This window comes from Elgaria multicarinata, chromosome 16 (assembly GCF_023053635.1).
Source record: "Elgaria multicarinata webbii isolate HBS135686 ecotype San Diego chromosome 16, rElgMul1.1.pri, whole genome shotgun sequence".
In the NCBI taxonomy this organism is placed as follows: Eukaryota; Metazoa; Chordata; class Lepidosauria; order Squamata; family Anguidae; genus Elgaria; species Elgaria multicarinata.
The window spans coordinates 23,608,505-23,633,165 of NC_086186.1; the positions used below are offsets into that span (position 1 = coordinate 23,608,505).

Genomic DNA, 24,661 nt, shown 5'->3' on the forward strand with positions numbered 1-24,661 from the left:
ACAGTGCAAGGTATGATGGAAACTCAGGTCAGGAAAAAAAGTTAACTATTTAGTACATTCTTACTCAGTGTTCATGTTCATATTGGTGTTGATAGCCTCACCCTGCCTTCTCGTTCCGGTTGTGTCTCAAAAACCACCGCACACATAAAAGTACACACATATGTATTTTAACGATTGGGTGCAAATGGCTGTTGAGCTGCAGATACCAACCTTTGAGGTCATTATTATTTTTCCCCCCAAAAGAAATGGAACGTTGTAACCCTTCCATCCTATGAACAACACGTATCTTTAGTTCTCAGCCAGTGGTATTGTATAGAAGGTCATGAACCTTTCACTGATTTTTAACACGCCGAGGCCGTTACCGAATTGGGAAAAGAGGATTGTTAATAGTTAATTTTGTAATAAATAAATAAATTGGTGGACGGTTCAAAGTGGAAGCAGGCTGCAAAAGGTGTTGAGCATTTGCTGCTGCCGCATATGTGAACCAGGCGATCTTTGTGGTAACTCCGTATAAGTTCATGCCAGGAGTTCAGACCCGACTCCCAAAACAAAACTTGTTAGGAACTTGTTAGCTGAGTTACACGCGTCTTGTTGAGAAAGAGGGAGATTCCAGTTTCCAAAATCAAGGTGCCTTAACTCTTGTTAATTCACCTGTAGTTACTTCATTGAAGTTCTATATTAGCACTATTCCGACCAAAAGTTTGGCAAGCAAAGAGAACGGTTGTTCTGAGATGGAATGTTGAATTTAATCATTTTTTGTTGTTGTTGGGGCAGGGTGGCGGTGTTTGAGTAAGAACAAAGAATTAAAATATAACTGCTAGATGTGACTGGAGATAAAGATATGTTTGTAGTACTTTTCTCTCTCGCTTGTGTAGCTTCAGTCCCACCAACTTCTTTTCACCTCTCCCGTAGTTAGTTATTTTTCCCTTTTTAAAAAAAGAAAAAGGAAAAAAAAGGTATTCTATGTAGGATTTTTTTTTAATTTATTTTTGTGCTATCAGTTTAAATCACTGTAGAGATGCCCCATAATAAATTTTAAATACTGAGAAAAGGGTTTTCGAGTTATGACAGGGGGACAGTTTTATTTCTATTTTTTTTTTCAAACATTTATCTACCTCACTCTTTATTTTTTGTGTGTATATATAAAAATATACATCTCACATTTCTCAGCAGCCGACAATATACTGTTGAATACTGGTAACCTCAGTCATTGTACAAAACACCCCCCCCCCCGGGTTTTGGAGAAGAGAGGTCACTGCTGATTCAAAAAGGTCACTTGGAAAAGTTGGTAGCTGCTGCTTTAAAACACACATATTCTTTCTCTGGATGGTGTGTTGAGGGTTGAAAGTGATTATCAGTGATCATTTGAATTAAAATCAAAAGCTGCTCTAAGTCCTGTTAAACTGAATGGGCATGGGGGGGGGGGAAATCCCAGTGAAATACACCTACGATCTCTAGACATGTAGGGTAGTAAAAGCATGACAGACTCAGGTCATCTGGGGTGTGAACTAGCTGCTCTCTGGGGTTTTAAAAAATGACATGGGTTCATACGATTGTTAAGCACTAGCCATATACTAAATTTGGGTGGTCACTCTGCTAAATATGGCAGACGTGTGTTCTTCAGATGCCCGAGGGATGTTGAAATAAAGTGGTACTTGCTTAATGATGAAGGGTGGCCGTTTTGATTCTTTGGCCAGATCAAAGGATGTAATGTGATATCCTCAAAGCAAGAACCCTCTCAATTCACTCTTCAGGATTGGCAGGTGGCGGTGGTGAGGTGCTTCTGTTCAGCGTGCACACCTAGACGTGTTTTATTCTGCACTGATAATTTAATGTGCTAGAAGTCCCAATGTCCTTTCCTACGACTTCAAACCAGCTTTTGAATGGGAGCCTTTAAAGGACTTTGTCAAAAGCTTTTTGGAAAGGTGTAGATTCTGATCAGCTAATTGTTAAAACTACAGCTGTTTTACAAGCTTAAGTACGATCAGAACTAATCCACCACTGAGATTGTACATTCTGCTTCCCTGATTTGGGCAGCTGTTCCTGCAGGTATCTGCTTCTGGCATCTGAATAATGTGTGACTTGGCTAGTTTGAGAGAGCATTATCGTCTAGTTCCTGTGTTTGATTTGGGGAGTGGGAGTGGGGAGGGGGTGAAGAGGGGATTCCTGATCTTCTGGGCTCCCCCATACTTAATATCCTTGATTTTGACTTTCTTCTTGGTGGTCTTTTTGTCGTTGCAGTGGTGGCCTCTCCTCTCTTGCACATATTAATCTCCACAACTGTGGAGATCCTCAAATCATTCAGCTGGCTAAGAGGGTTTTGTTTTAAAACTGTCCAAGTTATTATTATTTTGTAATTGTTATGTAGGTGGTTTAAAAATATTAGGAGAGAACACTAACATTATAGTGCCCATTCTAAACACACATTTCAGAAGCATTCATGTGTAAGGCGGTCATGTGACTGAAGTGGGCCCATAAAATAAGTCAGCCCATCTGAATCAAACCACCTTGACTCTACCAGTGTGTCCTACACTCACAAGTTTTGTTTTTTTAAAAATCCATTTTGGTTTCCACAGCTTTTTTTATTCTTATTTTTGGGATTTTGTGTGTGAATGTCCCAGTTCTTATTACCTACCTGGCTTTTCCTATACAGTCCTTCTGATGATAATAAACCTTATTGTTGATGCATGTTAAACAAAGAATTAATGTTGGCTTGATACTGGGGCATAAGGCTGCCTTTTCCTGCAAGGCTGTTGTCTTGCATGAGATGGACAATTTATTTTAGATCTTGATGGGTTTGAATTAAAGTCATTAAAAATGCCTACTCATGTTCTTAATAGTAACTGGGTTCTTCAGTCACCAGACGTAACCATCCACAGCATAGAACTATATTGACTTCACTGAGGGGATCAGAAAGTTAAATTACTTGACCCATTTATGTGTTGAGTTGAAAACAGAATAGCCCCGCTGAATCAGAGCAAAGGGTTAGGGTAACCCTAACCCAAGCAGTAGCCAGACAGATGCTTCTAGCCAGTCAGTCATAAAGGCAATAGCAACTCCTTATTCGTCCCTGGGCAACTGTTATTCAGATATACATTGCATCTTATTTCAGTGGCTTTAACTCTGTATTTTCTTTTATGTACCCGGAATCTCCTGCCAGTCAATTTCATTGGGTGACCCAGAGTTTCTAGCATTAGAAGATGGAGAACTTGCTCTATCCATGTCCTCCATTTTATGCATGTTTTTAAAACTTCTGTTATCATCCTCCCCTTCCCAGGTTTTGTATCCAAAACCAAACGACTTGGAATGTTTTAGCTTTCCCTCACAAGGAAGATGCTCCAACCCCTTGATCATTTGGGTTGCCTTTTTCTGCACGTTTTCAATCTCTGTGACATACGCATTGAGATAGGGTGACCAAAATTGTACACAATATTTCGAGAGGATTTGCCCCACAGATCTATGACAAAGCAGTATGATATTTGCCATTTTATATATATAGTCCCCTTCATAACAATCCTTAGTATTGAATTTAACTCTTTCATGGCCACACCACATAGCTAGTCACCACAACCCATGATTTTGAAAACTACAGACCATTCAGATCACGTCAATTTTTATGTGTATTTGGGATATTTTTTCCGCTGCAGTGTGCATCAGTTTATATTGAATTGCAGTTGTCATTTTGTTATCTATTTACCAGATTTGGAGAAATTTTGTGGGGAGCTTGTTGTCACCTTAGATATTCATCATCCTGAAGAACGGTGTCATTCAACAAACCTGGCTACCTCACTACTTACCGCTGACTCCAGATCATTTATGGATAAATTAAATTGTACCTATACAGATCCTGCTTGTATCCCTCCTTTATTCTCGTCCTTTGCTTCCTTTTTTTATTTTTTTACAAATAACAGGATCTGTTCTCTTATTCTATGACCACTTAGGAGATTCTGAAGGACTTTGTCAAAAGTTCTTCGGAAGTCCAAGTATATAATATCTACTGGATTATCCACAACTACATGTTGCTAAAACTCAAAAGATTCTAAAATGTTGGTGAGGCAGAACTCTTTGCAGAAGCCATTTTATGCTGCTTCTATTTCATCATACTTTAATGCATTCAACTAATTTTACTGGGGCAGATGTTAGTTTAAAGAGCCTATAAATTCCAAGATATCCCTGGCTCCCTTTAAAAAAAAACATTGGTAGGTTGGCTACCTTCTAATCCTCCAGTAAGGAAGCTAATTTTTAGTGACAACTTGCATTTTTTAATTAAAATAAGCTCTCTTTTTTTTTTAGCTTTCAAAGAACCCTTACACACATGCTATCTGAACACAGTAATTTGTTGACTTCTAATTTATCAATCAGCCCTAGAACGTCATGTCACATCACTTCTCTTTGATTTAGTTTTTTTCAGATGTGCCCCGCCCCCAAATAAAGTGGTTCGGGTACAGATACCTGTCACAGTTCTTTCAGTGGTATGCAAAAGGTGGTTTGGTTTCAGAGAAAGGAATCTTGTATCAATACAGAAGTGTTACATACTGAATATCTGATTTAGTAACCAAGCTTGTTATGACAATAGCTGGACATGAAAGCAGAGCATGAGACCAAGATGGTTTCCAGCTAAATTGCTTCCTCTGCTCAACACTTCTGTGCCCTGAGAATGGTTCCAAGTAAAGTTAAAACTGTCAAAGTCTGTTATAGCACTGATATGCTCCTGTTGATTTAAAAAACAAAAACCAGTTATCCCAGGGCTGGTCACAAGATGGAACTGCTGTTTAGATCTCTGGGAACTGCTGAGGATTGTTTAGTACAATCCATGGCTATATGAATGACACTCCTATTGTTGGTATAATATTCTATATAGTTATATTTTTTAAAGAAATCTTTCCATTCCAGTAGTCAGTAACACTTTCTCGTTACTCTCTTTTAATTTTGTTTGTCAACTGTGTATTCCATCACTGGTTAACAAGGAGTGGATCAATTGTGACTCCTTCCATGGTTGTGTATCTCAGTGATGAACTCTAGATACTGAGACGCCATTCTTTTTTTAAACAACAACAACAACGAATAAATAAATAGTTGGCACAAACTAAAATAACAAGAGAGCATGTTCATATAGGTTGAACACTTTTCTGGAGGTGCTGAAGATACAGAACGCATGGGGTATACTCAATAAGCTGTTAGTTGGCATCTCAGTTTGGAAGTCCAGTTGGTTCTGAGTTGAAGCACTTACATTTCTTTTAATAGGTTTTAAGAGCCACAATGGGCTCTATCCAAACTGAAGGCAGAAATATACAATGCTGTGCAAAAACAGTTGTGGGACAGGAGTACTGGTCTACCAAGGCAGAGTTTGATCGAAATTTAGGGTAGTTTGCAAGCATAGCAACATCAATGCTCAGAATTCACCACTTAATTTGCAACTTGCAGCATTGAACTCTAATCTGACAGCGTCTTTACTGTGGAGTCAAGTACACTAAGTAGAACTTCATATAGGCTATTGATCATTATAACGTGTTTATCCTTATCCAGAGCCCCATATGTACATGGAGCTCCTGCACACATACGTTTCTCTATTCATCTTAATGGAACACAACTCAGTTGGAGTAAACGGGGAAGTCCTTGATGGGGAGAATGAGCTCTATGTATGAATTGGAGCATTTGGAAGGGATTGCTGGACTGGGTCACTTAACCATAATTAAGTGTTGCACAAGTTCCAGATGGCTTTCATTAGATGTTGTGCATGTGGAATGAGTGTGTACATGTGTATGGTTGTCATCATTTAATTTTGTATCCTTTTTGTTGACTAGCAATCCATTAGCATTTTCAATAGGGCTCTTATGTCCAGTAGATTACGGGTAGTCAGTTGACAAAGATCTGGTTTACCAAAACTAATTACATGTTTCATTGCATTTTGTAAGTACATAGAATAATTTTTATAAAAATGTTTGTAGTTTATAAATGCCTAATGATAATTTAAGGGCACTTTTTGGCGTGAGTGAATGTGTGTCGAAGGTTTCCTTTTCCTTTTTAGGATAGTGGTTTTACAAGTTAGCTTTACAATATGCCAAAAAAAGGATGCTGTATCAACTCTTAAATCACGGCTCATTTTTTGTCCCAAGTACACAGTAAACCCAGAATATGTTCTGTATCTTCAGTAACCTCGTCTTCCAGAGCCCTCTGGATGGGTGGGATCATTTTCAACTGGTCATTTCAGTTTTACTGTGTGGGTGCAAGTTGGGGAAAACCTCATTGGTTAAGGAAACAGAACAAGTATTGCTGCTTAAGCAGGCTTTAGCAACAGTCCTAAGCACATTTCCTTGGAAGTAAATGACACTGAAATCAGTGGCGCTTACTTCAAGAAAATGTATTTGGGACTGCAATTATGTTTGCATTATTTAAGTACCTACTTTATTGTTGCCTAGGTTGATTGAAGGATTTGACTGCATAGTAGGTGGCATGGTGAAAGGCCATTTTCAATGCTTATCACTGAATGAAAGACAACTATGTTTACAGATTCCTTATTGCTTTCTCTTAGAAGGTGGTTTAGAATGCAGCCTATACAATTTATTTAGATATTTAGCAACATTAAATCTTTGTTTTAAATGACCAACAAAGGTCCCTATTTATTATAATTATTTAAATAAGAATGCTGAAGATCTTTTTCCCCCCTCCAAATTGAAAAAAGGTTTTTTTCCTACCCAAAGGATTCTGGGTGGTTTAATTGCCTTTTTGAGAATCATTTTTCTGTTTTCTAAACCAGTGAGGTTTGAGAAGAAAGGACTGGCCAGAGATCTTCTACCTCTGGGACAAAAAAAAAAAAAGTTAAAATCAAAACAAGCAAAACACAAAAACTAGAAAGTGCTATGGAACTGAATGAATTTGCAAACACAACATTTTCCAAGTTACCTTGTTTAAAATATAAAAGTTTTTTTTTAAAAAAATAAAAAAATAAAACAGTAATAACATGGCCAATTTATTACATAAAGACTTGCTGTGTATAAATTATTCCTAAAGAAATTCCTGTGTTTATATTAAAATGAATCAGTAGATGATGAAAAAAAATTCAAAAATGTTTTTGTATATTCTGTTGTAAGAATTTATTCCTGTTGCGATATACTCTGGATTCTTTACATTATAAAAAAAGAACCTTTGTCTATTTTGAATGGCTGAAGCTAAGGCTCCTTTAGTTTCTCTTACTCTGCTTTTTTCTAGTAGTTACAGTACTACATGATTAAGTTAAATAAAAAGGATTCTGTATGCATTTGTGCCCATTGTGTTGCTGTTTATTGAGTAGAATACTTCTAAGACACACTGGAATCAGAATATTAAAACATTCTTTTATTTCCCATGGGTTTTATTGTCCTCTTTTTGGACAATTCTTCGCCTTAACAAAAAGATCTGCGGTAATCAATGTGTAATTGATAACAGAAAAGTTTAGGGCGTAAACAAACAAGGTTTAGTACACTAATAAAAGCAGATTATAAAGAGCACTTATAATAACAAAATCAATAGTGTAATCACACAATTAAAATGGTACCAAAAGAAAAGTGCTCAGCAAACTTGATTAGCTTGGCCAGACGCGTTTCGACACGAAGTCTTCCTCAACAGCCAGTGTACTATAAAAATGCATAAATCAAGTTTGCGGAGCACTTTTCTTTTTGTACCATTTTAATTGTGTGATTACACTATTGATTTTGTTAATAAATGTGCTCTTTATAACCTGCTTTTATTAGTGTATTAAAACTTGTTTATTGTTTACACCCTTAACTTTTTTGTTATCAATTGTATTGTTTTTCGGTTAAGGTTCGCACCTTCTTTGTTGTGCCTGTAATCAATGTGTAACCATGTTTTCTCATCAAAACTAGAATTGCAGAAAGGCTTGCTTTTTAAAAGCCATTATTATTATTATTATTATTATTATTATTATTTCTTACCCGCCTCTCCATTTTGATCAAGGCAAGGAACAACAGTAAATATAAAATACATAAAACTGAATTAAGAACGTAATATACATTGTTAGAATATCCTAAAAACATCCTAAAATCCCCCTGGATAGGCCTGCCGGAAGAGATCAGTCTTGATAGCTTTCTTGAATGCTAATAGTCTGTCAAGTTGACGAGTCTCCTCCGGCAGGCCATTCCACAGTTTGGGAGCAGCAGAAGAGAAGGTCCAATTTTTTTTAAATGTTTCCATATTTATTTATTTATTATTATTATTATTATTATTATTATTATTATTATTATTATTATTAATTTATATAGCACCATCAATGTACATGGTGCTGTACAGAGTAAAACAGTAAATAGCAAGACCCTGCCGTATAGGCTTACATTCTAATAAAATCATAATAAAACAATAAGGAGGGGAAGAGAATGCAAACAGGCACAGGGTAGGGTAAACAGGCACTGGGTAGGGTATTATTATTATTATTATTATTATTATTATTATTATTATTATTATTTATTTATTTATATAGCACCATCAATGTACATGGTGCTGTACAGATAACACAGTAAATAGCAAGACCCTGCCGCATAGGCTTACAAAAGTCAGAACAAAATCAAGATTTAAAAGCTTTAGGAAAAAGAAAAGTTTTTAGCTGAGCTTTAAAAGCTGCTGTTGAACTTGTAGTTCTCAAATGTTCTGGAAGAGCGTTCCAGGCATAAGGGGCAGCAGAAGAAAATGGACGAAGCCGAGCAAGGGAAGTAGATCCCCTTGGGCAGGCGAGAAACATGGCATCAGAGGAGCGAAGAGCACGAGCGGGGCGATAGTGTGAGATGAGAGAGGAGAGATAGGAAGGACACACACACAGAAAAAAGGTATGTTTAAACAGAGAGAGAGGTGGTTCCACACCTGCCAAAACTACCTCTACTATCCATTGTGGTCACAAGGCTCCAATGCATACAGGAAGGCTCTTTTGCTCCTGGGTGTTTCTCTATTCCATCCCTCAGAACATTCAGAACTACTTAATACATTGCGCACATTTTGTGCAGTAAACTACAATGGGTTGCAGTGGTTTTTTTAGACTTGCTGCAGATGGCAGCCATGTTTCCATGGAATTTGGACAAAAATGAACATCCCATGTAACACTTTTAATGTGTGTTTTTAAAAAACAACACCACCACCAATCCTTATTTCCTACTTGCATTGCTTTAACATTTCTAAGATAACTGTTTGGAGTGCTCTTCCTAGAAATTCTGCTGTTACCCACTTGGATAACGGAGGCACGTGGATAAACGCTGCTCTTCCATTACCATGGTAAAGTGAAATGTAATAGGTATAATCGCAGATGTACCTACAATGTGGAAAAAAGATATATTTAAAGCATAATTATATACACTACCTGCTAGCTCCATCTTGGTATTAATTACTTGCTTGAATACATTGCATCAAAAATAATAAGGTTGCCAAAAGCTCAAAAACATCTCAGTACATTGGATAACTTCAGAATATTTACAGTCTTGTGATTATTTTACACAGGGCAATTACGTGGGTGAAATTGTTTCATAATCAGTCGTCCCAATTCAAGTATGTGTTAATTCATGGGAACTCTGCTTCCCATTCATTTTAAAGGGAGGATGTAAAACTAAAAATGTATTCTTTTGTGCGTGTGGATCTGCTCTCACCACTGACATTGATGGAGCAGCTTGTAGCAGGGTATCAGTGAGCATCAGTGCATGCATGGATCACAGCACTACCTTGAGATCTGCTGGATACTAGGGGTGTGCTCCGCTCCGTTTCGGATCCCCAAATCCGAAGTGGAGTGGCCCGATCCGGACCTCCTAAACCTGGTTCCAGAGCGGGTCGGGGGAAGTCCGGATCGACCCAAAGCAGGTTGGAACAGTCCGAATCGATTCGGACCGTTCCAAAGCTTCAGAGCCAAGTAAGTGGGGAGGGGGGCTTACCTGGCTCCACCATCCGCCACTGTGCTTGTGTCTGACGGCTTCGACTGCCATCGGATGCCTAAGGCCAGAAGTAGGTGTCGGCGGCAGTTGAAGCCACCGCACGGACTGCGGCAGTGCCAGGTAAGGGGGGAGGAGGGCTTACCTGCCTCCGCCACCGCTGCAGTCCATGCAGCAACGGTGGCGGAGCCAGGTAAGTGGGGGAGGGGGGCTTATTCGGACGCCATTTTGTCCCCACTTACCTGCCTCCACCGTCCGCTGCGGAGGCAGGTAAGTGGGGAAGGGTTGGCAAAATGGCAGATAATGGTTGGGATCCTAAGAACTACTTTAAAGATGCCCAAGAGCTTGTATGCCCTGAAGAAATAGTCTGTGCCTCGATTTCAGGAATGGCTTGTGTTACATCTTGTGTCAGGGGCCCTCTGCTTCTAGAAAGACAGAAGTCTGGGGTGCGCAGAATGGCTCAAACCACATGTAACACTTAACCATGGGGTGTTACAAAGAAGAGCTACAGTCAACCTCTGACAAATGCTCCCCCTTCACTCTCCTCCAGCTAGGGCATGAAGACATCAGAAATGTTCACAGTAACAGTTTCTGAACTCCTTGCACCACGCCAGAGGGAGGGACTTGGAAAATTCCTCACCACAGTATTGTTTGCTTTTGTATAAATCGAGATATGTCATTGACCTTAACTATTCTAGTACAACCTCAACTCAGTGTCTTCAGAGGCATCAAACATGTTCAGCTAATCTGAAGGATAAAGAATGGAAGTTCTTTGTGGTCTCTGTGACTCATATATACATATGTGTTCGGAGCCTGCACAGAACAGTCATTTGGAACATTCTAGAGCAAAACAATTTTAGGCGGGAGCCCTGCCTAGCTCTTTGGCGCAGGCTTTGGGCATGGCTCCTGCCTGCCTCTCTCTGTTTCTTTTGTCCGCCGCAACAACTAGCAGCATTTGGAACATTCTCTCACCTTACAACAAAAATAATAAAACAATTACAAAATGTAAAAATCATACTATCCCCACCTGGGAAACTAAACAGAGTTCTTTTCTCTCTTCCTTTTTCTCACTGTCCTAACTTCTCTGAGGTTTCTATTTCTTCCCAGCCCCTTTGGGGTGCAAGGACTCCAAGGCCGCCTTCAAAAATTATACCCACTATGACGAGAAGATGCCACTGATTGATGGACACTCCAACTGCCTTTTTTTGCCTTGGAGAGGCACGCAGGGTGGACTCCTGTACCCACTGCCAGGCTTTTATAATAGAGTGGCACGGCTCTCTGTCCTTTTGTGAGTCCTCAAGGCAGCAGATACGACTACACCGAACAGACCTCTGCCTACTGCCTCAGCTTCCATTTGCAAGAAACCAGCTTCAAGTCTTTCTCAGTTTCTTCCAGCGCATAACATAATAGAAAGCACAACAGAAAGCTCATTAAGACTACCAGCCCTTGCAATACTGACAGCTTCAGCCGTCTGCTTGAACCAACAGGTCAAAACCAGCCCTTTGGTACCAACGGTGGAGACCAAAGAGGTCAAGCAGACCAAGCCCTGAAACAAACAACCCACTAACCTCTGGCCTTCTGGATCAAAAAGCAAAAAAGAAGACAGCTTGTAGGATAGAGAGTCCAACATCGAACCCAAGCCTATGCCGGCTCCAAATTAGCCACGCTCAGTGCAGACAGCACCTCAAACTCTCATGCGATTGCCAGTGCCAATCCTAGAGAAGCTACAGCACCCATGGGACCGTAACTCCCCGGATAATATCCAGTGCCTGGGTTCGGTATCAGAAGGTGAATCCAGGGAACATGTCCTGTTGGAACTATACTACGGCCTACGCCAAGACCATTCTCCAAGGAAGTATAGTCCCGTCCCGCCCCCCCAGTACCAACAGACCTCACCAGCTTCCTTGGCCTCTATGGGAGGCTTTCTTCATCATCGATACAATACATTGGATGAGACTCATAGGTCTTCTCAATATTATCAGGACCATTCACCACCAAAATCATTATGAGGGATAGAGACTACCCAGGTTACAATTCCCATGGCCAATGTTCTCATTCCCCTCACTGTCTAGAATGATATGAGGCAACTTCTAACCGTGCAACACCTTCTCATGGTATGTATACCATGTGACACTTAGTTACTGGAACCTACCATGGTACCAAGCTTTATGAGATTGCCATTCTCTCCACCCTCCTCTTCTGGGCAACTTTTTCCAGGAGATCATCCTGAAAAAACATGGAGCCACTGGCTGCTACACTGTCACTGCTGGCAGTAGATCTTATCCAACCATCGATGACCCCTAATGCACAAATATTGACTAACAAACCCTCTTTGGTGCAGGATGACTATTGCCACCATAGGGGATCAAAATCCTTTCTTCCTGTTTAATGACATCATGACATACGTGGAACAAATCACAGAATGGCAAAATCCCTTGGATTAGAGATGAAAGTCCCATTTCCCTGTTTCCTGCCCCATGGGCTACCAAGTATATTGAACACTCTTCTTTCTTTGAAATCTAGAGGTTCAGCTGTTTCCTCTATCAAAGTTCACTTAGCAGCCAAGTCAGCTAATAATGACAGTATTGAAGGTTTCTCTCTCTTCCCACATCCTCAAGTTAAACAGTTCCTTAAATGACTTGCTAACCCCTATCCATCAGCTGGCCCCCAGAGTCTGTCAGTGGTACTGGCTCAATTAATGGCCAAACCCTTTGAAAGCTTGGCTCTTTCCACCAACGTTAGGCTTCTCACAGTGAAAGTGATTTTCATAGAATCATAGAATAGTAGAGTTGGAAGGGTCCTCTAAAGCCATCAAGTCCAACCCCCTGCTCAATGCAGGAATCCACCTTAAAGCACACCTGACAGATGGTTGTCCAGCTGCCTCTTGAATGCCTCTAGTGTGGCATAGGTAACTGGTTCCATTGTCGTACTGCTCTAACAGGAAGTTTTTCCTAATGTCCAGCCGGAATCTGGCTTCCTGTAACTTGAGCCTGTTATTCCGTGTCCTGCACTCTGGGATGATCGAGAAGAGATCCTGGCCCTCCTCTGTGTGACAACCTTTTAAGTATTTGAAGAGTGCTATCATGACTCCCCTCAATCTTCTCTTCTCCAGTCTAAACATGCCCAGTTTTTTCAGTCTGTCCTCATAGGGCTTTGTTTCCAGACCCCTGATCATCCTTGTTGCCCTCCTCTGAACCCCCTCCAGCTTGTCTGCATCCTTCTTGAAGTGTGGTGCCAAGAACTGGACACAATACTCAAGATGAGTTCTCATCGTTATTAGATTGACATGCACAGTGAGTGAACCATGTGCTCTAAGGCATGGCCAACGGTCCCTAGCTTTTCATAGGGACAAAGCAGTGCTACATCTGGACTGCTCTTTTCTTCCTAAGGTTGTTTCACAATTCCATCTAACTCAGGATACTTTACTTCTTCAACCTACCCTCCTCAGTGGAGGTAAAACTTTATTCCCTAGATGTCAGAAGAGTACTTTCATTCTATGTCCATGGAACTCCATCTTTTAGGAAATCTACTCGTTTATTTGTCTTCCACTTGGGATTCAAGAAGGGGGGCCCAGTGCCATCCCAACACTTAGACAAGTGGGTGATTGCGCCAGGCAATCTTACCGCCCCCTCTACGAGAACACTTAACTAAAGCCAGAGCATCCTCTGTCACTTTCCTCAATGGTGTTTCGCTTCCGTAAGTCTGTAGCATAGTGACCTGGGCTCAGCCCTCTATCTTCATCAAACATAACCACCTGGATATCAGAGCTCACACTAAAGCAGCTTTTGGCAGAGCTGTTTTTCTTAAATTCTGGCCTGACATCTCCCTCCTCTGGTAAGCCTCTTGCTTTTCAGTCACCCATATGTCTGAATCATAAGAGACCACAAAGATGCAGGATAGGTTGCTTCCCTGTAACTGGTTCCTCGAGTGGTCGTTTGTGAACTCACCCACCCCACCCTCATCCCCGCTTCTATGTCTCATCTTTATTCCTCCGCTGTGGAGGACTCAGAGCTAAGAGGCAGGCAGGAGCCACACCTGGAGTGTGTGCAGAGGAAGTGGGTGGGACTTCTGCCCAAATCTGTTTAGCTCTAGAATGTTTCGAATGACTGTTCTGCACAGGTGGAAAACCCATAGCTGTGAGTTCACAGATGACCATTCGAAGAACCACAGTTACAGGTAAGCAATCTGTCCTTCAACATACACAGTTTAGATAACATATACCATATTAAGTCTTTCAGCCATTCTAATCAGAAAACAATGCTTTCTCAGACCTTTCCAACTTTTGAAAACATTTTGTTTGGTACGAGTGTCTTCCTTCAGAGAAAATTTCCTGACTTGTATTACATCTCCTACAATTGACATGGCTTCTTATTACAAAAAAATATTTACCTTCCTGCATCTCTGGAAAAAATGACATCCATCTGTTCCATCTGAATGCTTTTCCAGACCCTCTTCAAATTAATTGTAGACTCGATTCTTTCTGGTCCCTCTAAGACACAACAGCCATCTTCTGGACAAAATCCGCAAACATCGATTTCTTTGTAGCCTTTATTCTTTCCACACTGCTCCAGAATTATGGTTGCTTTTGAGGTAGGAGCCAGCCCAATGTGAATCATAAGCTGTAGAATGATCAACAAGATATATATGTGATTATCTGACTTCTTAATTTTTTAAATTTATTCTAATATGTACGCGCCCCACTGTCTCCTGAAATATTAGCTTCCCAATAAAGAACCTAGTCTACAGAAAAAAATGTTTTCACTGTGAGGGCTTTTGTGTATCTAGATATATCAGTGAACTTTCTGAAGATCCATGTACAAGATCTTTTAAGCAAGGAGAGGTTCCGAGACCTGTTGTTCTTTGCACAATGCAAAACACAAAAACTTTACAAATATTTAACACATACTTTCCTAAGATCCTGTTTCCCCTCAGTTTTCTGCTCCTCCCTCTGATTCAGAATAATTTTATTGCTAAAATTATTAAATGAGTTGACTTTAAACACACATTTTGAAATACTATGTTGCGTTAACATGATGCGAGATTATTCTAGGTTTCCTCAGTTGTGAACATGGGTGGATAGGTAGAGGGCTGGGAAAGATTGAGGCTTCACGTCTTGTTTTCAGATCCATTACATTCTTAAGTACATTGGGAAACTTAGGTCCTTTGCTGCGGTGAGGGGAAAAGTACGCTTTAGAATGAGCAAGATTTTCTCCAATGCAAAGATCTTCCACTCCTAATGTTAGTCCATAAATTCCACTTGATAACTTAAAAATCTTCCTCTTATGAGTTCCAGTAATGGGAACATAGAAGGAAAACAATATAGCCTCACAGAAGATTCCAAGTACTTAAACTGCCTACGATTTATCAGATATCCAAGAACTTCAGATTTTACTCTTGAACATAAGAATACCTATAGTTTACATCCTTAAATGTTCTCCTGTGGTTCAGTGTAGCTTAATTCCAAATGAAACCCTGTAGCTTGTTTTGTCACTTACTTGGGGCTGAAAGCTTGACCATGCTTTACAGACAATCTCTTTTGCTTTTTGGTAAACCACTGGCAGTTCAATGATGTGCAGGTCTACATCATTACCGAGGCCAAGTTTGGAGAGCTCCTGTGGTGGCCGGTGGAGAGAATTAAAATATTGGACTTGTTACGGAGGAAGGCTGCAGAATTTGGCACACATGAAAATGTAGCCCATGACTTCATATCCCAACTTCTCCTAAAGTCTAGTCCTTAGAGCTGATTGATCAGTTTGCTGAGGAAGGAGATGGGTCATGTGACCATTAAGGATTAGTGATGACTGTTGATTAAACCATGTTTGTATCATTCATTTATTCATTTTACTTGTACCCCACCTTTCCACCAAAACATGGCACTCAAAGCAGCTTGAGTATGTACATTATTTCCAATTAGATGTTCAGGAGTTCAAAACTTTGCAAGCTTGTATTTTGAGAGAAGCCTATACCAACAGCCTTACCCAGTACACTTCCCACCAAAGCTAGATAAAACAGAGACACGGCCTTTGCCTAGGATTAAGCTACAATTACTTTACCTTCCACTTCTCCAACACCTGCCTTTTCATCAGCTATTATAGTCAAGCTCTGATCAATTCTTGCCTAAAGTATCTACACTTTGGTTGATTAAATATACATCTCTGGATGTGCTCCCCAAGATTGGCCCTTGTTTAAAAGTATATGGATGTGATTTTGCTAGCTAGAACTTTCCAAACTTTCACAGAAGAGGTACTTATTGCACAAGATACAGGTTAGCATGGAAGGAGACACTGACCAAGATTTCCCTGATACTGATGTGTTAATGGGGCAAACTTATTCTTGAAGGTTGGCTTCCTGAGTAAACTGTTACAATTTCCTTGTCAGCGGAAACATTGATTAGCTGTGGTCAATAAACTGTTTGACACAAACAAGCAAACAATTCTTGCAGGCGAAGTAAACACATTAGGAGAACACAGCCAGCTGTGTTTTTCCTGTGGCACGAATGGTCTTGGAGAGGCTATTGCATCATCTAGCATAAGAATGCAGTGTTGTGTTCGTTTTTCCAAAAGGACAATCCATGCCAGCTTACAATTAGCATTTTATTTTCTCACACACATTTTATTTTCTGTGTTTAATGAGACACTCTTCTATGACTGGTCAGGCAATGGTCAAATGACCTACTATAACCTCCTCCAACCCTTCCATTCAGGAGGCCAAAGCCAAGAATAATAGATAGCAAAACAACCACAGTTTGGCTGTCCATGCTGAGATGAATTCATCTTATAGTTAAAGTAAGAATGGTGTATATCTGACCAGAATAGAATGTATTATACACCCACTGAAATCATGAGGCAGTAGGTAACTCATGTTACTAAAACAACTTCCTCTTCCCAGCTTTATATGTGCCCTAGATTAATCTGTTAACAACAGTTTCACTTATTTTCTGATTTCTGTTAGTCCTATAGAAGGTATATTATCTAGATGAAAATAAAGTGTTTAGTTTATTGGAAGTCGGAACAGCTTAAAGCTACAACTAATGAAATAAAAGGTTTGTGTGTTTTTTTAGAATTTTTTCAGGCTCCTGCAGTGTCGGGACATTATGTAACATGAGCTAAAAGAATCTACAATTAAACATACCAAAGTCCTGCAGTACATTAAAACCTCTTTCCTTTTTGTTTTCCTACTGTGGTTGCAAAAATAAATTACTACCCATAACTGAAGATGAGATTCTTGTTGCAAGGTGATGGAGGCTAAACCAGTGGTTTATTCTGGCTAGGAAAAAACACACACAATTCAGTAGGTTCAAATCAATTGAGAATATAATTTTACCCTCCTCTCTTTTCTGAGTAGTGATGTCCAAGTGTATGTCCAGAGCAACCAGATAGGTTTGTCAGTTATATACAGTGACACTTCCTACAAGCAGTACAGCATCTGTGCCTAATAAGATTCATGTTTTGCATAATAATGTGTTGGGAGAATCCTGCACAAGCTCTAAGAATTATCAGGTTTGCAAAGAAAAGAGAGAAGAAAAAGGAATTATCTTCCTAGCAATTTCTTTTCTGTTCTCTTTTTCCTATCCTAAACAAACAACTTCTTGGGGGTATTTATTTCTCCTGTTACTTTACTAGTGAATTGAATAAATTATTGCAGTCAACATACCAGAATTAATAGTACTTGGAAACATATTTCCGAAACAAAATCCAAATAACATCAGCTCAAACAAACAACTCTACAAAAAACAGAACCCCTAATGTAGCCCCCAGAAATACAAAAGTTAGTGGGCAATTTTATGGGACTAAGAACTATACTTTGGGAAAGTTTACTGGCAAGTCTGGTTCTCATGGGTGGGGAATGATTTCATTTATTGAGATTTTGCTCTACATCTTAAACCACATTTAAGTCTTGGATGGCTATGAATGCAGCTCTGCGATGTACCTATCATCTCCTACTAATTGTATGCACGTATAATTATAGAACTCTAAACTACTTGTTTAAAACTTGGTTAAATTTTAAGCTTCCCACTCAAACAATCCTTTTTTAGGCAACAGTAGAAATAGCTTTCTTACTTTTGTTGCTTCCCAGCTGGAGTTAACAAGATGCTGCCGGAAGGGACCAAAGCCTGGACACAAATAAAATGCACGATTATATTTACAACCTCTTAAAATTCTTGTTCTTGATCCATATTGCCTTGGAGGAATTTGCTCAAGGGGCTAATTTTTATATTGAGGTGGGGGAAAGTTTCCCCTCCTCTACTCCCCAAAGTTGCATTAAAATTAACGTTGCTATACTTAATGGACTAAATTTTTAGATTAATTGATTTAAAATACTTTTAATCAACAAAAAGGACCCTTTAAATTATTAGACAGCAGGTTTCTTTAAAATATTATTTCTTAATGCAAGTACAATCTTAAGAGACATTGCCACTTCTCTCTCTCTCTCTCTCTTTATGACAGGGGCTAAAGGAATCTATGGCCCTCCAGACGTTATTGGACCACAACCCCTGTCATCCCAGACCACTGACATCCCAGACCACTGGCCATGCTGGCTGGTACTGATGGGAGCTGGAGTCCAACAACATCTGGAAGGCTACAGTTTCTCCATTCCTAGTCTAGAAGAAAAGCCTTTTCTAAGAATGTCTCTTCTGGTATGACACATGCATGTCACCTAAAGACAACGTTTGTTTCTTGCTTCAGAAAATCATAAGAGGTGGAGGAGATCTCAAAGGTCATCTAGATCAACCCCCCACTAATGCAGGAAATCCACTCTTACAGCATCCTTTATTGATGCTGGACAGCTATAAGAATATAATCATAGAATCATAGAATCATAGAATAGCAGAGTTGGAAGGGGCCTACAAGGCCATCGAGTCCAACCCCCTGCTCAATGCAGGAATCCACCCTAAAGCATCCCTGACAGATGGTTGTCCAGCTGCCTCTTGAATGCCTCTAGTGTGGGAGAGCCCACAACCTCCCTAGGTAGCTGATTCCACCGTCGCACTGCTCTAACAGTCAGGAAGTTTTTCCTGATGTCCAGCCGGAATCTGGCTTCCTTTAACTTGAGCCCGTTATTCCGTGTCCTGCACTCTGGGAGGATCGAGAAGAGATCCTGGCCCTCCTCTGTGTGACAACCTTTTAAGTATTTGAAGAGTGCTATCATGTCTCCCCTCAATCTTCTCTTCTCCAGGCTAAACATGCCCAGTTCTTTCAGTCTCTCTTCATAGGGCTTTGTTTCTAGACCTCTGATCATCCTGGTTGCCCTCTTCTGAACATGCTCCAGCTTGTCTGCGTCCTCCTTGAATTGTGGAGCGCAGAACTGGACGCAATACTCTAGATGAGGCCTAACCAGGGCCGAATAGAGAGGAACCAGTACCTCACGTGATTTGGAAGCTATACTTCTATTAATGCAACCCAACTGCATTAGAAGTGCCCTGATGCTGTATCAGACCAAGGGTCCATCTAGTCCAGCTCTCTGTTCACACAGTGGCCAACCAGCCATCGACCAGGGATGAACAAGCAGGACATGGTGCAACAGCAGCCTCCCTCCCATGTTCCCCAGCACCTGGTGCACACAGGCTTACTGCCTCAAATACTGGAGATACCACACAACCATCAGGGCTAGTAGCCATTGATAGCCTTTGCTTCCAGGAATGTATCTAACCCCCTCTTAAAGCCATCCAAATTGGTGGCCATCACTACATCTTGTGGTACTGAGTTCCATAGTTTAAATATGCGCTGTGTGAAGAAGTACTTCCTTTTATTTGTCCTGAATCTCCCACCAATCAGCTTCATGGGATGACCCCGGGTTCTAGTATTTTGAGAGAGGGAGAAAAATGTCTCCTTATCCATATTCTCCATACCATGCATAATTTTGTACACCTCTATTATGTCTCCCCTTAGCCTCCTCTTTTCCATGCTAAATAATCCCAGTTGATGTAACCTTCCCTCGTAGGGGAGATGCTCCAGCCCCTTAATCATTTTAGTTGCCCTTTTCTGCACTTTTTCCAGCTCTATAATATGCTTTTTTAGGTGTGGTGACCAGAACTATGAAGCTATGTGCTTCAAAACCTCTAACAAAGGGGAGGCTCTCCACTGTCAAACAGGAAGTTCATAATGTTTAGGCCAAATCCCTTTTCTTGTAATTTGAACCTGTTGGGTTGGGCCCTACCCTCTGAATCAGTAGAAAGCAAATTTGCTCCATTTACGTGATAACCCTTCAAATATTTGAAGATGGCTAGTATATCACCTCTTCTCCAAGCTAAATGTATCGAACGCCTTCATCTACATTCCAGTTTGTAGATTCTTCCTCTTCAAACTGTGTTGACCGGAACTGGACACAGTACTGGTCAACAGAGCGTGGTATGCTTGGGGGACATTGCATTCTAGTTTCTCAACAGCTCCATGTCCAACACTCTATTGTGCTGTCCCCAACCTGATGCCCTCCAGATGTTTTAGACTACAGTTCCCAGTATTCTTGACAATTGGCCATCCTGGCTGGGGCTGATGGGTGTGGAAGTCCAAAACATTTGGAGGGCATCGATCAACTCTGCCACATAACAAATGTGTGTGGGAGAAATCCAGATATGATTTCACATCTGCTCCACTGCTCTTTTAGTGAAAGAAAGGCAGTGGTTGGGAATTACCCCTGAAAAGGTGGACAGTTTAAAATTCAGGGTAAACATCAAGTCCTGAACTGGTTCACTGAAATGTTTACGCTGCAACTGTGGTCATAAAAAATTGCGCTGAGGGCTATGTTCTATGAAATGTGACCACCATGAGAAGGTTTTTATGTACTGGAGTATCTAAACCAGCACAGAAATTAAATTCATTTAATATTAGATGCGACAACCAGGAGGAGTGCCAATGATTTTATTACAAGCAAGTGAAAATTTGTCTGAGACATTCAGTAACGACTTTATCTGCACATCTAGTAGACGTAGTGGGCCCCGCAGCAAAATGTTGCAGTGCAGTGCTCCTGTTCAGACAACCAGCAAACTAGCCACGTCCTTTTTCATTCCACCACCACAATTACCAGTTTCCCTCCCCATCTTCCACTGTCCACTCATTGTTTCATGTTTGTTTCTCTGTGTTAGGTTTTCTCTAAATATACTTTTGTAAACCTTGGAGCTCTCCCACAACTGATACCTCTCCCTTGTGCATGGATGGTGCTGTTTTGGCTACATATGGATCCATACGCTGGGCTATTATTAGTATATATTATTAGTCTATAGTATATGGCAGCCTTTCCCGCCCAGTGCTTTCTAGATGTGTTGGAATACAGCTCCCAACATCCCCAACCAGCATGGTCTAGGGATCATGGGAGATGTAGTCCAACACATTTGGTAGGTGCCAGGTTGAGGAAGGCTGGTACATAGGCTATTTTTGAGAACTATTTTTAACACATGCAAAGCTGCATCCAAAAAGCCCCATGTAGTAAAGAGGGAGTCTTGTTTAGACACCTGTTTCATAGAAAGAAATATCAGAATATAGAATAAGCCTTTTTCTGCATTAAACCCTATCTAGATAGAGAAACAATTGCAATGAAAGGTGTTGTCAGTTTGCAATTTTAAGATGCAAAGAATTTTCCAGCACTAAACAACTGTCCCAATATCCATGTGTCAAGCGTTTATTCCTGCACTTGCTTTTGCACATGCCTCACTGAATTACATGGGTTTAACAGAATGGACTTGAACAATGTTAGTCCAAGTGAACAGATACGTGACAATCCAATGTACAGCTTAAAGGTGAGTGGTAATAATATAATCCACCCTTCCCCAACCTGGTGCATACAGAAGTTTTTGACAAATATAATCCCTGATAATTGGCTACGCTAGTTCAGGCTGATGGGAGCTGTAGTCCAAAACACCTGGAAGGCACTAGAGTGGGGAAGGCTGGGGGGGAAAACTCTGTTTAAAAAGAGATTTCATAGCCATGGGGTATGGTGGAGAAAGTGGATATTGTTGGGGTGCCAGACTTGGATTGGGTCCTAGAGCCATATCCTATCAATGTATTTCTGTAGCTTTAGGCAATTATTTTCTCTCAGCTGTGTTTCCCCATAGCATCCAGAATAAAGCACTCCAAAAGGGTCTTCTACCTGCTTTGATCCCCATATCCCCATGCAGTATAATAAATTGCTCTTTCAAGCTCTGCCACTTTCAAAAGTGGTTTGGTATGTTGTATGGGGTTGGGGTCTGATTGCGAAGCAAAACCTACAAGTCCTTGGGATGGGCGGAACTAATTGTGTAGCTTGCTGGATTCTGGCCTACATGAAGGATTATGATATGAGCAGGCGTTAATAGAGTTTGCCAAACTAATAAAAGTCCTGTATAAATATAGTACCATCTCACCACTCCCTAAGAAAGCTAGATCTAGATTCTAAAACCTGGAACCATAAATGTATATAATCTGTATTGAGGTTTCCGGTTAACTTCCTTAAAGTATGTTAAGTAGGGTGGGGTGAAGAAGAGAGTCTGTTTTGTGATTAATCTGCCAATGGTTATTGTAGTGGCAGATTAATCACAAATCAGGTTGTTAGCCTTCTAAAAGGCTAAGTGACTTCTCAGCAATACTACAAACGAGAAGGATCTTGGAATCGCAAGCTGAATATGAGCCAACAGTGCGATATGGCTGCAAGAAAGGCAAATGCTATTTTGGGCTGCATTAATAGAAGTATAGCTTCCAAGTCACGTGAGGTACTGGTTCCTCTCTATTCGGCCCTGGTCAGGCCTCATCTAGAGTATTGCGTCCAGTTCTGCGCTCCACAATTCAAGGAGGACGCAGATAAGCTGGAGCGTGTTCAGAGGAGGGCAACCAGGATGATCAGGGGTCTGGAAACAAAGCCCTATGAAGAGAGACTGAAAGAACTGGGCATGTTTAGCCTGGAGAAGATAAGATTGAGGGGAGACATGATAGCACTCTTCAAATACTTGAAAGATTGTCACACAGAGGAGGGCCAGGATCTCTTCTCGATCATCCCAGAGTGCAGGACATGGAGTAATGGGCTCAAGTTAAAGGAAGCCAGATTCCAGCTGGACATCAGGAAAAACTTCCTGACTGTTAGAGCAGTACGACAATGGAATCAGTTACCTAGGGAGGTTGTGGGCTCTCCCACACTAGAGGCCTTTAAGAGGCAGCTGGACAACCATCTGTCAGGGATGCTTTAGGGTGGATTCCTGCAGTGAGTAGGGGGTTGGACTCGATGGCCTTGTAGGCCCCTTCCAACTCTGCTATTCTATGATTCTATGATTCTCTGCCTCTCTTCCACTTCCCCATCCCAACCAGTCAAACAGCTATTTCAACAAACCCTAACATAATCTAAAATGGTGTGTTATTTGGAAAGGAAAGATTCAGGTTCTCTTTGATGTCACTTCAATCTCAGTCCTGTGTCCTCAGCTGGCTTATAGTGGAAAACTATCCAGTAACTCACATGTCAAGCCTATACGTAATTATTGCCTTTAGAGCGGCCAGTAGCGTAACGGAGAGCAACAGCCTGCAACGGCATTCCAGAAGAGTTTTAACCTTTTAAAGCTCAATCTCTCTCTAACTGGTTACGTCTGCAACTGTGATTCAGCATTAGGTATAACTGGCAAGAAAACCTCCAAATCTGGATCCATGGACTTGTATATTTAGGCATGTTCCATCGACACCATGTTTTATATAATACACACACACACACAAGTTTTGGTGTGATAAAACTGTGGTTCCTCCTTGTTTTGAAACTGAGAAACTGAAATTTGACATGTGATTGCTCTAATTTTGGACCCTGATGTGGAATTGGGAAGCCGTCTTGCTCCGTGGTTCTTTTTAGGTAATGCTTAACTAGTTTTACCTGGAGGCTACATGGTTTAGACAGGACAGGATGTCAACAGATATTTTCAGAAGTGACAGGAATAAACTGCAAACTTTGTTGAATAAAGGATAGCATCTTTTTTAATAAATATTCCACTGACATACCACCTGATTTTCTTAGCAAATTGCAGTACTGAGTTATTTTCCATTTGGAAATGGTATGTCCAATTCCAGGTTGCTGGGCTCCCCGCCCCCCTGACCCCTTTCCAAGGCAGACAAAGAACAGGCCAGCATATATGCATTCTGTGGCTAAAAGAGGACATTTTTGTATGTAAAAATCTTACCCGTAACAACCACCACTGTGCTGGAACTGGCATCCATTTAATTTGGATCCTGAAGGTAAGCTTGACACCAATAATCAACTCTCTCTTCATTGGTAACACGCAGCTGCTGGTATTATATTCTTTTACCATCTGTTCCAAAATGTCCATCTTCCTATTGGTCAGTGGAGAAATACTTCACCAAACAGGGACTGTTCTGGTTTCACATGATGTGAGATAATTTTAATTACACAAGGGCCCTGCAATATTGATGGTTACTCAGCTCCCTCCTCTCAACTATGCAGTATGACTTAACTACATAATCTTAGCTATTGATTTCAAGTCTAACTTTGAAACCCGATTAGAAATGACCCATCCATTTTATTTTTCTGTGTCTCTGTTGGACAGCAGTACTAAATTACCAAATATGTTTACCTATGTCTTTATTTTATATTTAGGTTTTAAAATTACCACCTTGTTCCATAGAATATTGACTCATAATATCAGGTAGGAAGGGACTGAAAAACTGGTTCTGAAAGAATACAAATCTCTCCATGCCTGAGAGAGAGGAGGGGGAAAATCCTCCTTCGCCGTTTTAATTATTATTAGCTATTTGCTAGCGGTTCCTTGGCAAGGAGTTCAGATGAATGGGGAGGCAGAAATA

At 40.6% G+C, this 24,661-nt stretch overlaps 1 protein-coding gene across 1 annotated transcript; it reads right to left on the minus strand.

Moving 5' to 3' along the window:
* Positions 1-803: 803 nt before the first annotated feature.
* On the minus strand, positions 804-24,058 carry PGPEP1L (pyroglutamyl-peptidase I like). Its single transcript, XM_063142657.1, has 7 exons — positions 24,022-24,058; positions 17,960-18,012; positions 15,395-15,511; positions 14,289-14,518; positions 9,140-9,292; positions 6,696-6,798; positions 804-926 (listed from the first exon to the last, which is right to left on the minus strand). Exons 1-7 carry the CDS (start codon positions 24,056-24,058, stop codon positions 804-806), a joined length of 816 nt encoding a protein of 271 aa, XP_062998727.1.
* Between the last annotated feature and the right edge of the window lie 603 nt (positions 24,059-24,661).

Bases quoted from the DNA above. Each gene is read 5' to 3' on its own strand.
- PGPEP1L (XM_063142657.1), bottom strand. From the start codon at position 24,058: ATGGATGCCAGTTCCAGCACAGTGGTGGTTGTTACGG. The intron at 15,512-17,959 runs GTAAGAAAGCTA...CGGCCACCACAG, and splicing joins CCAGCTGGGAAGCAACAAAA to GAGCTCTCCAAACTTGGCCT. The intron at 9,293-14,288 runs GTAAATATTTTT...TCCACATTGTAG, and splicing joins TTTTCCAGAGATGCAGGAAG to GTACATCTGCGATTATACCT.